This window comes from Hippocampus comes, unplaced genomic scaffold (assembly GCF_001891065.2).
Source record: "Hippocampus comes isolate QL1 unplaced genomic scaffold, H_comes_QL1_v1.1 scaffold92, whole genome shotgun sequence".
NCBI classification, from domain to species: domain Eukaryota; kingdom Metazoa; phylum Chordata; class Actinopteri; order Syngnathiformes; family Syngnathidae; genus Hippocampus; species Hippocampus comes.
In genome coordinates, this window is record NW_017805379.1 from 823,905 (window position 1) to 839,070 (window position 15,166).

The window sequence follows — 15,166 nt, forward strand, 5'->3', positions numbered from 1 at the left end:
TGACGGACAAAAAGACTGATGGATGGATGGATGGATGGAGTAGGTACTCCGTGTCCACCGCCTGTCTTGGCTCTATATGCAAATTCAGTCTCCCCCTTGTGCTGTGCTCTCAAGTCTTACTTCCAGCCCCCCTTTTCTATTAACAGCATTCTGTAAGCTTGGGAAAGTACGAACCCCAGTTATTATTAACCCCCCCTTCCCAAAGGTCAGATGTCAACCCCCCCACAATCTCCCAAAAGCCCATCGCATCGGTCGTCTGGTTCAACATGTCTGGCCCTCGAAGCATGTATTGGCGCGCGTGTCCAAAATAGGCCCGGGGGTCGCTGACACTTCCTGTGACCGGAGAGTGTTGGCTCGGCTCCACCGGGGGGGACAGCTCTTTTGGGCACGCACATGTGGCCCCCGCTTAAGCACTCAGTAAAGCTCAGTCTGGAAGCCAGCCCCACCCCAAGCCCACCCCACCACACGCCGATGTAGATTCCAAGTCTTATGGTGGCTGGCACACTGCGCCGAGCTGTCATGGTCAACAATTCCAGTCAGGCGTCTACTGTTTTAAAAAACAAAAAGAAATGCCTCCCTTTTCCCCATTGGGGAAAAAAAAAGAACAACAACTAACACGGCCTCCAATCTATTCGACGCCTTGCCTCTGTTAATCGTCGAGCACGACATCCAGGCTAATTATGAACATGTACAATAACTGCCATGCCCAACCGCATTGCTTTTTTTCCCTTCCACCGTGTCACAACGAGAATGTTGACTGTTTTTTTTTTGTTTTGTTTGTTTGTTTTGTTGTTGTCGTCATTTACAGAGAGATGCTTCAGACCAGCCGGACCAGGTGGTTCAAAACATGCCTGAGATGGCCAACCTGGTGTACAACATGTACATGCACATGATGCAGACCTCACACAAGTACAGACAGGTAACAAACGCTCCTTAAATTATTGAGTCGGGGTTCGATTGGATGCTTGAATTTGTCGCCATTCAAATTTCAATTGTCACTCTCCCTCTTCAGCAACAGCAACAGCAGCAACTAGCCAAGCCTCCGCTGCAGGCCGAGCCAACAGACAACTCGGCGGCCAGCTTGAAGGACGGGGCGACGGCCCCGGAGCAGGAGGAGGCGGCAACGGGCCCCGAGCATGATGGGGCGGCGGCCCCGGAGCAGACCCCCATGGAGACGGAGAGCCAGGACGGAGCAGGGGAGATAGCGAAGGGAGAAGGCGACGCGGCCCACCAAAGGTCTGAGGCCGACGCCAGCGGGCAGGAAGTAAAGCAGGAAGCGAACAAGATGCCCGAACACCCTGGACGGGACAGCGACAGCGACGAAGAGAATGAGGACTGTCGAAAGGGAGGAGATGAAAAGCAATAATGGAGGACACTTAGTTGGGACTACTTGAGAGGACAAAGTGGATCGTTCTTTTTTATAACCCTGGTTAATCATCATGTCACGCCCATTTTTAGTCATTTTGAATAAAAAGAAATCAATAAATACAAATGAGAAATGTTCTTTATTGATTCACATCGGACACATTATTGGGTACACTGGCTCATTCACATTCAGATATTCGCATGAGAATTTCAGCCTGTAACGAAATAGTATTTAACTGAAGTTGAATGAATTTGTATATTTGTTACTGTTTTTTTTTTGGTAATTTATCATAGGTACATTTTGAATTGAATTGGAACTTTTTTTTGCCACATATAAGCTGCGTAATGTTACAGTAGCTTCCAACGTTCTGCTTTTTCATAGTTCTGACTCCATACTTTTTTATACAGAGTATTTTAATTTTCTTGCAGCAACTTTTGCAATTTAATTTTTGTTTGACCATTTTTGACAACATCCATAAAAATGCAACTTTATCCCAGCTAAATGTTGACGGATTAACAGATCAGAAATTGTCCGTTGCAAAGCCTCACAATTTATTTTTTTTCTCCCCGTGATGGGGGGGGGGGTCAACCCCATGACTGCAATCTTAATGTTGTGTAGTCACATGAATACGAGCGTTGTGTAACATCCTCCTTCTGGCCTCTCACTAGGACTTGTGTGTTCGCCCTCCTGGCACTAACAGCACCTCGGCGTCGGGCTCAATTATTTCATTTGAGTCGGTGGGACGCGAGTTGCGGGGCAACCGACGACCGAAGAACGAATCTGCTGCTGCTCCTGCGCTGAAGGTGAACATGTCTTATCTTGTCCCGCGACAGGTACTGATTGGCTTACATTGCTACTTTTTCCTGCCCGAGCGCGCGCTTCCTAATGACGTGGAGCGGGACGTAGCGCTGCTCAAAGTGTGCTGCGACAAAAGTGTTTGGGTTAAGATTGGGGATGCGCTCGGGTAAGGTTCGGTTCGTGTTTCAGTTCAGGGTGGTTCCCGTTACTGTTTGGGTAGGAAGTGAAAATAAGTTGTGGAATATGACACACGAGCAGTTCAACCACGCGGATGGAGCGCCTTTGGTTCCTCATCAGGATGAGTCATTCGTGTGAATGTAGCAGACTGGTGAGACGCTGAAGTCTGAGTGCTCGCTTAGCAGTATAGTGAGAGTAGTCTTTTTTTTTTTTCATTGGATATGTGTGATTTGATGACATTCACAAAAATATATGACATTGTTTTATTGTCCATAACCGGTTATTCGATCAAATGAGTCCTTTTCATCAAATGTTTTTATTATCATATTGATCAGGAGGGCTTTTTGGAGCCAAATTCTACTTTTTGATCAACCAACCTCCCGCGATCGCCCAGTTACATCACATTTACACTCAGCACTTGGTTTGTTTTTCCCCTGAAAGCTTGAGGGCGTTTGCTTTTGACCACATTTTTCACAGTGTTATCTGGGAGACAAAATTACAACAACACTGCGGAATGACTTTGCATGGAGAATTAGTTTGGGGGAATGAGCAGTCTTCAAACAGGAGTCTGTTATCACTGTTGGCAAGTGATGCCAGCTCATCTGCTCTTAGGCCACAGTAAAAAGGGACGCTAAAACCAAACGTTTTTCAAGTATTGTTTGTAAACTCATTCAGTAATACAACGTGGAATCATTTTATAAAAAATTAACCCCAATACCTGTTTTGCAAACCAACACAAACTTTGGTGAACATGTAAAGAGATGCAACAGAAAGTCAGCCATTTTGGTTCAAAGCCGCCATTTTGAGCAAATGCCAGGGCTTCGATGAAAAGAAAAAAACATTTGCCAATGAAACTAGTCTGACTGAATGAATCATATTTACGTGAAGATATCTATTTTAACAGGACACACAAAAAAGTGTCGAGGAAGCTTTGCCTAAAATTTAAGAGGAAGTTACCGATTTGGGTTATAAAATCAAATTTGGGAGTGAATCACAGGGCTCGAAAGTTTGGAAAAAAAATAATAAATTAGACCCGCCACCAGTTTTACAGCTCCAAACTGAATTTGGTGCACATGTTCACCATAGCAAGGCGCATAAAAAAGTCTCAAGGACCTTTGCCTGAAATTGAACAGGAAGTCAGCCATTTTGGTTCTAAAACCCAAATATTGGAGTAAATTCCAGGCTTCGAAATTTTTGAAAAGAATAGTCCCTTACACCAAGACAGAATTTGGTGCACAAGTTTATCAGGGCAAGGCACACGAAATAGTCTCAAGGGCCAATGTCCAAACTTGAGCAGGAAGGATGTTGGTTTTAAACAGTCATTTTGGGCCGTTTCCATGGCTTGTGTGTTAACTAAGTCCTGCTAGGATTATTTATTACCATTTCCATCTGCTTTGGGCACAACACAGCGTCAAAATCCACTGAACATTTTAAGGAGTCGCCATTGAAGCTTTTGAAACGATGCTAACATTTATGTTTTGTTTTGTTTCCAGAGCAGGATGGCAAACGCCAGCTCGTGTTTGTGGTGCCTGGTGTGGCTGGTGCTGCTGCTGTTCTTGGGCTGGCCCATCGGCATCACCCTAGGGGGTCTCTACGGCCTCATCAGCCCCCTCACCACCTGCCTGGGCCTGGACCGACTCTCCGACCTGCTGCTGGAGGGTGCCAACCTGGGCCGCACCTGCGCCCTCAACATGAGGCACTGCAAGCCACTGTGTTGAGGTTTTTTTTTTGACCGTGTCCCTGATGCCACGGCGATGTCAAAAAAGGTTGACACGATGGCGGGCGTGAACATGGAAGCGAGCATGTGTTTGTCATTCGGCGAGCTTGAAAGGGGCTTCACAGTGTCGAATTCGCGATGACGCTGCACGGAGGAGATAAGAATTGAACAATGGCGACGCTCTGACTTGTAAATGCAAACTTCTAATGCGATTAAACCTGCTTTGAATTGGTGCCTGCGTTTGCTGACTGAATGTTTCTTCGTCACGTTGGTTCATGGGAGGAACTGGCAAAAGCTTTACGCTTGGCCTTCCTTACATACTTGCATTTTTTTTTTTAGCATTTTCCAATTATTCATTTTCTTAGAGAGATAGAAAATTAAAATATTTGGTTACTTTTAAACTTTTTCCTGGTAAATTTTCTCCTCTTTTATTCTTCTCATACTTTTTTATTCATGTCAATGGAAGTGTTTCTATTCATAGAAGTAGTTAGTGAGGATTTGAAAGCTCTTCCAAACATTTTGACACGGGGGATTTATGCCTCACTGACTTATTAATCGCCACAAGGAGAAAAACAAAAGTACTGTACCTCACTTTCTCCTTCATTTCTCCTTTAGTTTCTTTCCTCACTTTAATTCTCCCTCCTTTCATCATATTTCTATTTCACCTTTTTTTAATGATATTGTATTGTCATTTGATTAAAAATGATTTTACTGATCTGGTATTTATTTTGAATTGATGTATTATTTTTTTCCTTCAATTGTATTCTTTATTTTGTATTAGTAATTGCGAGGTAGAGGAAAATAAATAAGGTGAGATTAATCTTAAGGGTTCAATCGAGTATCGGTTTAAAGGTAATGCTGTGCTGTTTTCGACATTCTACGCTCCATTCTGACTTTGTATTGACATTTTCTCCTCTACTCTCTACTCGCGTTGAGGTAAGTGAACTTGGCCTTTTGACACCCGATGGTATCCCCGACTCCTTAAAACCGCAGCGTTTAAGCGAGGACAGCAAAGTATTTGAAATATTGTTTTGACACCAAACTGTCTGTGTTTTCGCTGATTCCAAACATCCCGGGGACATACGACGTGTGCCAGAAGATTAAAAAAAAGAAAAGGAAAAAAAAAAAACAGCAGCAAGATACGCCTGGAGGCGGACACACAAGGTAGAAATAATGAACTCGAACTGAACAAGGAAACAGTCGTACACGATTTCAGATGAAACACAGGATCACATTTTAAAGATAGTTGTTGTTCAACACGTTGACTATTTTTAACGATTCAATTTTGAAATACTGACTGACTTAACTTTTTTAGTGTTGAGTTACATGAAGTCTACAGTAAATACTGTATTTTCCGCACAATAAGGCGCACCAAAAAGCATTCAATTTTCTCAAAAGTGTGCCTTATATCTGATGTGCCTTACTAATAGATCAATATTCTGATTCCTTGGACATAGTATTTTAAATATTCTGTCGAGCGCTTTCTTACAGCTTCAGTGGTTGTGAAAGCGCCATATAAAAAGAGCTGTTGTACTACTATACGTGTAAAAACACAAGGACGACGCCACTGCTTCATACTCACTGCGCTGGAGCAAAGTGGACCGACTACGGCAGTGTTGTGGTTTCAGCAGAGAGTTGCGCAAACAAAGCTCTCCGCTCTTTTCCTCTCATCTCCCCTTTCTTTTTTGGGAACGGATTAGAAAGGCTTCTCGCTTTCCTTTGAAACGTTTAGTGTGTATTTCAAGTTTTGGCCTCATGCGATCACATGTTCACCGGACACCTCCAATCCCAGCGATTGGATTTGCCCTCCTCCAATTCAATAAATTAAAAATCTGACCGTTTTGGGTGGAACCGTCTCCTTGGTCCGCATTCCTTGGCATGCAACGATTCCTTGGCATGAAACAACCATGTATAGTAAGGCGTTTTCAGCCGAAAAAAAAACCGACCATGTATAGTAATGCGTTTTTGGCCGAACAAAACGACCATGTATAGTAAGGTGTTTTTAGCCGAAAAAAAATGACCGTTTTTCGCCGAAAAAAAAGACCATGTTTGGTAAGGCGTTTTGAGCCGAAAAAAAAAACGACCATGTATAGTAAGGCGTTTTTGGCCGAAAAATAACGACCATGTATAGTAAGGCGTTTTTGGCCGAAAAATAACGACCATGTATAGTAAGGCGTTTTTGGCCGAAAAATAACGACCATGTATAGTAAGGCGTTTTTGGCCGAAAAATAACGACCATGTATAGTAAGGCGTTTTTGGCCGAAAAATAACGACCATGTATAGTAAGGCGTTTTTGGCCGAAAAATAACGACCATGTATAGTAAGGCGTTTTTGGCCGAAAAATAACGACCATGTATAGTAAGGCGTTTTTGGCCGAAAAATAACGACCATGTATAGTAAGGCGTTTTTGGCCGAAAAATAACGACCATGTATAGTAAGGCGTTTTTGGCCGAAAAATAACGACCATGTATAGTAAGGCGTTTTTGGCCGAAAAATAACGACCATGTATAGTAAGGCGTTTTTGGCCGAAAAATAACGACCATGTATAGTAAGGCGTTTTTGGCCGAAAAATAACGACCATGTATAGTAAGGCGTTTTTGGCCGAAAAATAACGACCATGTATAGTAAGGCGTTTTTGGCCGAAAAATAACGACCATGTATAGTAAGGCGTTTTTGGCCGAAAAAAACGACCATGTATAGTAAAGTGTTTTAGCTGAAAAAAAAACCGACCATGTATAATAAGGCGTTTTTGGCCGAAAAAAATGACCATGTATCGTAAGACATCTTTAGCCGAAAAAAACGACCATGTATCGTAAGTCGTTTTTGGCCGAAAAAAACGACCATGTTTGGTAAGGCGTTTTTAGATGAAAAAAACAACCATTTATAGTAAGGCGTTTTAGCTGAAAAAAACGACCATGTATGGTAAGGCGTTTTAGCTGAAAAAAACGACCATGTATGGTAAGGCGTTTTAGCTGAAAAAAACGACCATGTATGGTAAGGCGTTTTAGCTGAAAAAAACGACCATGTATGGTAAGGCGTTTTAGCTGAAAAAAACGACCATGTATGGTAAGGCGTTTTAGCTGAAAAAAACGACCATGTATGGTAAGGCGTTTTAGCTGAAAAAAACGACCATGTATGGTAAGGCGTTTTAGCTGAAAAAAACGACCATGTATGGTAAGGCGTTTTAGCTGAAAAAAACGACCATGTATGGTAAGGCGTTTTAGCTGAAAAAAACGACCATGTATGGTAAGGCGTTTTAGCTGAAAAAAACGACCATGTATGGTAAGGCGTTTTAGCTGAAAAAAACGACCATGTATGGTAAGGCGTTTTAGCTGAAAAAAACGACCATGTATGGTAAGGCGTTTTAGCTGAAAAAAACGACCATGTATGGTAAGGCGTTTTAGCTGAAAAAAACGACCATGTATGGTAAGGCGTTTTAGCTGAAAAAAACGACCATGTATGGTAAGGCGTTTTAGCTGAAAAAAACGACCATGTATGGTAAGGCGTTTTAGCTGAAAAAAACGACCATGTATGGTAAGGCGTTTTAGCTGAAAAAAACGACCATGTATGGTAAGGCGTTTTAGCTGAAAAAAACGACCATGTATGGTAAGGCGTTTTAGCTGAAAAAAACGACCATGTATGGTAAGGCGTTTTAGCTGAAAAAAACGACCATGTATGGTAAGGCGTTTTAGCTGAAAAAAACGACCATGTATGGTAAGGCGTTTTAGCTGAAAAAAACGACCATGTATGGTAAGGCGTTTTAGCTGAAAAAAACGACCATGTATGGTAAGGCGTTTTAGCTGAAAAAAACGACCATGTATGGTAAGGCGTTTTAGCTGAAAAAAACGACCATGTATGGTAAGGCGTTTTAGCTGAAAAAAACGACCATGTATGGTAAGGCGTTTTAGCTGAAAAAAACGACCATGTATGGTAAGGCGTTTTAGCTGAAAAAAACGACCATGTATGGTAAGGCGTTTTAGCTGAAAAAAACGACCATGTATGGTAAGGCGTTTTAGCTGAAAAAAACGACCATGTATGGTAAGGCGTTTTAGCTGAAAAAAACGACCATGTATGGTAAGGCGTTTTAGCTGAAAAAAACGACCATGTATGGTAAGGCGTTTTAGCTGAAAAAAACGACCATGTATGGTAAGGCGTTTTAGCTGAAAAAAACGACCATGTATGGTAAGGCGTTTTAGCTGAAAAAAACGACCATGTATGGTAAGGCGTTTTAGCTGAAAAAAACGACCATGTATGGTAAGGCGTTTTAGCTGAAAAAAACGACCATGTATGGTAAGGCGTTTTAGCTGAAAAAAACGACCATGTATGGTAAGGCGTTTTAGCTGAAAAAAACGACCATGTATGGTAAGGCGTTTTAGCTGAAAAAAACGACCATGTATGGTAAGGCGTTTTAGCTGAAAAAAACGACCATGTATGGTAAGGCGTTTTAGCTGAAAAAAACGACCATGTATGGTAAGGCGTTTTAGCTGAAAAAAACGACCATGTATGGTAAGGCGTTTTAGCTGAAAAAAACGACCATGTATGGTAAGGCGTTTTAGCTGAAAAAAACGACCATGTATGGTAAGGCGTTTTAGCTGAAAAAAACGACCATGTATGGTAAGGCGTTTTAGCTGAAAAAAACGACCATGTATGGTAAGGCGTTTTAGCTGAAAAAAACGACCATGTATGGTAAGGCGTTTTAGCTGAAAAAAACGACCATGTATGGTAAGGCGTTTTAGCTGAAAAAAACGACCATGTATGGTAAGGCGTTTTAGCTGAAAAAAACGACCATGTATGGTAAGGCGTTTTAGCTGAAAAAAACGACCATGTATGGTAAGGCGTTTTAGCTGAAAAAAACGACCATGTATGGTAAGGCGTTTTAGCTGAAAAAAACGACCATGTATGGTAAGGCGTTTTAGCTGAAAAAAACGACCATGTATGGTAAGGCGTTTTAGCTGAAAAAAACGACCATGTATGGTAAGGCGTTTTAGCTGAAAAAAACGACCATGTATGGTAAGGCGTTTTAGCTGAAAAAAACGACCATGTATGGTAAGGCGTTTTAGCTGAAAAAAACGACCATGTATGGTAAGGCGTTTTAGCTGAAAAAAACGACCATGTATGGTAAGGCGTTTTAGCTGAAAAAAACGACCATGTATGGTAAGGCGTTTTAGCTGAAAAAAACGACCATGTATGGTAAGGCGTTTTAGCTGAAAAAAACGACCATGTATGGTAAGGCGTTTTAGCTGAAAAAAACGACCATGTATGGTAAGGCGTTTTAGCTGAAAAAAACGACCATGTATGGTAAGGCGTTTTAGCTGAAAAAAACGACCATGTATGGTAAGGCGTTTTAGCTGAAAAAAACGACCATGTATGGTAAGGCGTTTTAGCTGAAAAAAACGACCATGTATAGTAAGGCGTTTTTATTGGAAAAAAACCGACCATGTATCGTAAGGCGTATTGTATTGTATTCCCTTCAGCCTGGCTCCATCTAGTGGATGCATAATGCAACTGCAGACACTATTGTAGCTATGCGCCTTATAATTTGGTGCGCCCTAAATATCAAAACAGTTTTAAAATAGGCCATTCATTGTCGCTGCTCCTTTTCTCCGAAGCCCCTAATAGTGCGGAAAATATGGTGACATGACACGCATGAGGATAAAAGCGACAGAATGATGACCAAGATGATGGAGATCTTTTGACATCGTGAAGCAGCATGTGGTTCGTGGCCCAGTGTCTTCTCTGCTCCAAGTGACTCTAATCTTCTTCTTCTTCAACTTCTATGCTTGTGATCACAAAAATGTCGAGTGTAATGTTAAGTAGGTTAAAAGACAAAAAACAAAAAAATCCATTATTTCCAAAGGGTAAACAACGTGTTGTTTTGCCAGTGTTGGAATCGTGGCTGCTTGAAGCTTCCATTCATTACATAAGAGGCCAACAAAGCAGAGAGGTCATGGCTGGCGGTCCGTTGACAACAACATATGATTCACGGCTCGCTGTGTGCCCTTTTTATCCCGTCCTCCTGGTCCGCGCGGCGGCGGCGGGGAACGACCGCATCTCCTCCGCCGGTGGCCCTTTTTTCGCAACGTCGCCGCCCGTTTGGCGCCGAGTGGCAATGTCACCCCCGCGTGCCTCCATCTTTGCCCGCGTGGCCAATAAAAGCAGAATATGGCACATGTCACAACAAGACATGTCCCCTGGGCGTTCGCTGTGCTGCGTTCGCAAAGAACAGACGTTGTCAGCATCTGCAAACAAGTTTTTGTCCGGGGTGGAGAGGATTTTGTTTTCTAACCGCAGACATGCAGAGTTGATTCAGGATAACGAAACAATTGGAGTGGCGTCCATTCTGGCATGTAGTTGAACCATATTTAGGCCTGTTTTACTGCTGCTTCTCCACTGTCTTGCCCCACTCCTGTCCAGCTTGGAGAGCAAGCTTGGTCATGGTGATGAAATGATTGATGATGACATTTAATTAACTACCAAAACCACAAAAAGTGTTTTTTCCATAAATCATGAAATGAAAATTGTTATACATTCATACATGGCCCGCGAGCACAAAACTTGCCTAAAACCGCTGTAAGCTCATTGACCACGTTCGGTTTATTTTTGTCCCGACAAGGAACATTCGCATCAAGCTGTTTTTCTTTTTGCGGTGGTGGGAAGGGATCTTCATGCCCCCCTACCCTCCTCCGCCCCCTCTTTGTGCCTTGAGGCCTTGAAACAGGTAACAGCTGCAGACGCCAGCTGTTTGACAAGTGCTGCACACTCGTTACACTATCGTCAAGTTGCACAGCGTCCAGAGAGCCGAACTTGATCCTTGCAGCGTCGGGGCCCCACAACCCCAAAAATAAACACAACAAAGAAGCTGTGAGGTCGTAACGTAGTGGCTCATAATGTCACTATGCAGTGAGAAAATGTGTCCAAATACTTGGATGAAATGTTGACATACGCGTACGTACATAAAAGAGATTATTTTTAGAGATGCAACAATGAACTGATTCATCAACGACCATTTTGAAAGTCGATTAATCGTTTCGAGCCATTGTTTGATCCTCGATGGTAACTATTCTCAGATTTCTCTCGTCCTCCATGAAAACAAACTTGCTTTGTTTCATCAAAATAAGACGTTTGCAAACACCTGCTTTTACTTTGGAAAACAATGATCAATAGGTTGTCTAGGTCCTTTGAGGGATCGCAGTTACTACAGTGGACAACTAATCAGGTTATCAGGTTACAGGCTGCATGCAAGGGTTAATATCACCGATATTGTATTGATGTACAAAAAAGTGTTGTTTTTTTTTTTTTGTTTACACTTCACACTAAATCAACTAAATGCAATAAAAATGTCAGCGTTCTCATCTTGTGCCTCTTCCACGTGTCCATATGAAGGCAAAAGATGAGCTGACCAGCCAAAATTTACACGCTGTTGACAGGACAGAAGGGGCTCGAGCGTCTTCAGTGTTGATTCGCCAGCCTGAGTCAAGATCGAAAGAAGACGCTTGTCTTAGTCTGTCTGTCCTCAGCGCACCATCCATACATGGCACAGACAGACCTCCCGTTGCTTCTCATGCCATTCATGGAGCGCAGTTGTCAATGGCGTGGCGAGTGACCATACATGGCCAAAGCACAGCCCCCCCCCCTCACACCCCTTTCAGACTATAAAATGGCATGACCTGACACTCTGACACCCTCCCCTGGTCGACACCCTCCCCAGTGCCCAGTGCTAATCTGGTGAGTACGGGGGAACCCATGCAAGCGTGGATTTATGCCAAGACGGTGGACTCGGTCGCAACTTGATTTTTCACCCGCTACCGTTGACTAATTATGTCGTCAATAATGTGGAAGCCTTTCATCTCTTCTTGTTTCATCACCGCTGCATTATTTTTGCTGTATTTTGAGGATTTGCGGCAAATGTCTCGGAGATGCCAGAGAAAATCGAATGGGGGATCCTTCCACATCCTAACCGCATCCTAATCGCCGACTATCTGACTTACCGTATGTTTCAGAGGTGACACCATGTGCGACGACGACGAGACCACCGCCCTCGTGTGCGACAACGGCTCCGGTCTGGTGAAGGCCGGCTTCGCCGGAGACGACGCGCCTCGTGCCGTCTTCCCGTCCATTGTCGGCCGCCCTCGTCACCAGGTAAAGGATACCAACCGTTTCCATCGATTGAGGCCACCATTAATGTCTTTGAATTGAAGAGATGAGATCCAGAGGGTAAATGTTGTATGCAGGACTGTTGAAAAAGCGAAACCACAAAACCGGTTTGGGAGAATATTTGTCAAGACAGAATTTTAACTCTGGAGAATCCACGGGGTCAAATATGGCCCCGATAAATTCCGCTACTCAAATGCTAACCTTAAATCCCAAAGGGTCAATTTTGGCCCTAATCGTAAATTAGGATTAAAGCATTAAAGATTTGAAAAAACATATTTTGGTGTTCAGTGAACATATAGCAGTCATTTAATGTATAAAAAAAAATCTTAATATTGGTCAGTGAGTTGTACAAATAACATCCCCATGTGGAGACTGATCAATAGGAAATATTTGGGGGGCGGGGGGGGGAGATCTCTTTTTGACAAAGGAGGAAAACTACCGACGATGAGGATTCTGGTTAAATACGTCTTGGAATAACATGAGAACATTTTTAGCCTCTGTAGAGATCCGCATTGTGGTTATAAAGGACAACCGAAACAACCAATCTAACGGTCGAAGAGGCTCCAAGGCAAAACGGATTGAAGGGCCAATTTTGTATAGCGTCTGCGCCAATCCCTCAAGCGAGCCCCGCCTGCTCCGTTCTCTCTCAGGGCGTCATGGTGGGTATGGGCCAGAAGGACTCCTACGTGGGCGACGAGGCCCAGAGCAAGAGGGGCATTCTGACCCTGAAGTACCCCATCGAGCACGGCATCATCACCAACTGGGACGACATGGAGAAGATCTGGCACCACACCTTCTACAACGAGCTGAGGGTGGCTCCCGAGGAGCACCCCACCCTGCTGACCGAGGCCCCCCTCAACCCCAAAGCCAACCGAGAGAAGATGACCCAGATTATGTTCGAGACCTTCAACGTGCCCGCCATGTACGTGGCCATCCAAGCCGTGCTGTCCCTGTACGCCTCCGGTCGTACCACCGGTACGTTGCCAACAGCGGATGGGAAGTGATCATGTCGTCAAATTTGATTACGTGGCCGTCAATCAGACACACGCCGGCGAATGACGGATCGAACTCATCGAGCCATTATTTCACGGTCAGGTATCGTGCTGGACTCTGGTGACGGCGTGACGCACAACGTGCCCATCTATGAGGGTTACGCTCTTCCCCACGCCATCATGCGTCTGGATCTGGCCGGACGCGACCTCACCGATTACCTCATGAAGATCCTGACCGAGCGCGGCTACTCCTTTGTCACCACGGGTACGCCTCCACGCAATCCCAAAAAGTTGTTCTTTTTGCTTCCGCTTGACTAAGGATGACAATTTGCCTCCGCAGCCGAGCGTGAGATCGTGCGGGACATCAAGGAGAAGCTGTGCTACGTGGCGCTGGACTTTGAGAACGAGATGGCCACCGCCGCATCCTCCTCATCCCTGGAGAAGAGCTACGAGCTGCCCGACGGGCAGGTCATCACCATCGGCAACGAGCGTTTCCGCTGCCCGGAGACCCTCTTCCAGCCTTCTTTCATCGGTGCGTAGAAAACCACCACCACGGGGGAAGTCATTCATAGACTTGTGTTCAAGAATTCCCAATATTTGTCACTAGACAAAGCACAAAAACAGCGAATAGGTGATTTTTTTTCAGGAAATCAAGGGGAATAAAAATATTCAACTATGCAGGTGTTCACGAATGTGACCTGGACGCTAATGCTAATAAACCACCATGCCTCGTTCCCACCAGTGTTGAGTCAACAACAACAGACAAATAAGCGCCTCACCCGCAGATAGACACCGACTGTCCAAAATTTGAAAGTACAGTCCATGCTTATTCACTGGGCATCAACCATAAAGCATCTTCAAGTCTTTAATGCTGGCCGCGTTTTGCCGACGCCCCCTTCGCGTCTTATTTAAAGCAGCCGCGTACTCTTAACATTTGCTGCCGTCAGCTGTTGGGGGAAGCTGTCTGCTGTCGCGCGTATTACGGCAGCTGACAGTGGTGACAGTTTTTCTGGCGTGATGGGGTCGCGGGGCACGGATGCATTTCAAACCCCCCCCCGTAACCCTCCAACTCCTCACGTGTGTGCTTCTGCAGGCATGGAGTCGGCCGGCATTCATGAGACCACCTACAACAGCATCATGAAGTGCGACATCGACATCAGGAAGGACCTGTATGCCAACAATGTCCTGTCGGGCGGCACTACCATGTACCCGGGTATCGCTGACCGCATGCAGAAGGAGATCACCGCTCTGGCCCCCAGCACCATGAAGATCAAGGTAGCTACGACACGTGACACTTTAGTAGGAAATTGTCCCGAAGCTAAGCATCACATTATTGCATCGCTGGACTATTTTTTTTTTCAGCAAGAGTGACTGAGCAAAATGAATGCGTATGACCTCAAAACTCAACCTCAAAACATCCTACGGCAACGCATTTCCCAAAGATGGCCAACAAAAAAAAATGGATAAAATCTTACTTAATTTTGATAAGAATTTCCACTTTAAATGACACAAAAATTTTTTTTTTTGGTTATCACCTCCCTTTTCCCGCATTATGAGATCACCCGGGTCTCGATGCGCGAAATGAAACGGGTCCTCCTACACCACTAAAATGGTGCTGAAAAACTACACACTGAATCAGGGAAACACGACAGCGTATCCATTTTTCATCATTAACATTCATTGGATGGTTAGATTTTTTTTGGGAGGGGGCGGGGGGCTGAATGCATTCAAGAATTGCTGACTGACTATGAACCCAGTTGGAGGTTCGCAAATGTTGAACAAAACCTTTTTCTGTTCTCAATAATGAGACTGTTAACTCCATCCATCCATCCATTTTCCGTTCCGCTTTATCCTCACAAGGGCCGCGGGAGGTGCTGGAGCCTATCCCAGCCGTCTTCGGGCAGTAGGCGCGGGACACCCTGAACCGGTTGCCAGCCAATCGCAGGGCACACATAGACGAAC

General features: G+C 44.3%; 2 protein-coding genes across 3 annotated transcripts in view; both read left to right on the forward strand.

The window, feature by feature from the left end:
- aqr (aquarius intron-binding spliceosomal factor) overlaps positions 1 to 1,478 on the forward strand; it is a 40,074-nt gene extending 38,596 nt beyond the window's left edge. Inside the window, exons 35-36 of one of the 2 annotated variants that reach the window (XM_019872571.1) lie at positions 809 to 919; positions 1,013 to 1,478. In XM_019872571.1, coding sequence (XP_019728130.1) covers positions 809 to 919; positions 1,013 to 1,366 — 465 coding nt within the window. In that variant the 3' untranslated portion in view covers positions 1,367 to 1,478. The remainder of the gene's footprint in view (positions 1 to 808; positions 920 to 1,012) is intronic. The other variant, XM_019872572.1, reaches the window with a different exon arrangement.
- A 10,195-nt stretch (positions 1,479 to 11,673) lies between these two features.
- The window catches only part of LOC109517465 (actin alpha cardiac muscle 1), a 4,421-nt gene continuing 928 nt past the window's right edge, over positions 11,674 to 15,166 (forward strand). The window contains exons 1-6 of the mRNA XM_019872648.1: positions 11,674 to 11,783; positions 12,059 to 12,197; positions 12,863 to 13,187; positions 13,308 to 13,469; positions 13,545 to 13,736; positions 14,298 to 14,479. Coding sequence (XP_019728207.1) covers positions 12,069 to 12,197; positions 12,863 to 13,187; positions 13,308 to 13,469; positions 13,545 to 13,736; positions 14,298 to 14,479 — 990 coding nt within the window. The 5' untranslated portion in view covers positions 11,674 to 11,783; positions 12,059 to 12,068. The remainder of the gene's footprint in view (positions 11,784 to 12,058; positions 12,198 to 12,862; positions 13,188 to 13,307; positions 13,470 to 13,544; positions 13,737 to 14,297; positions 14,480 to 15,166) is intronic.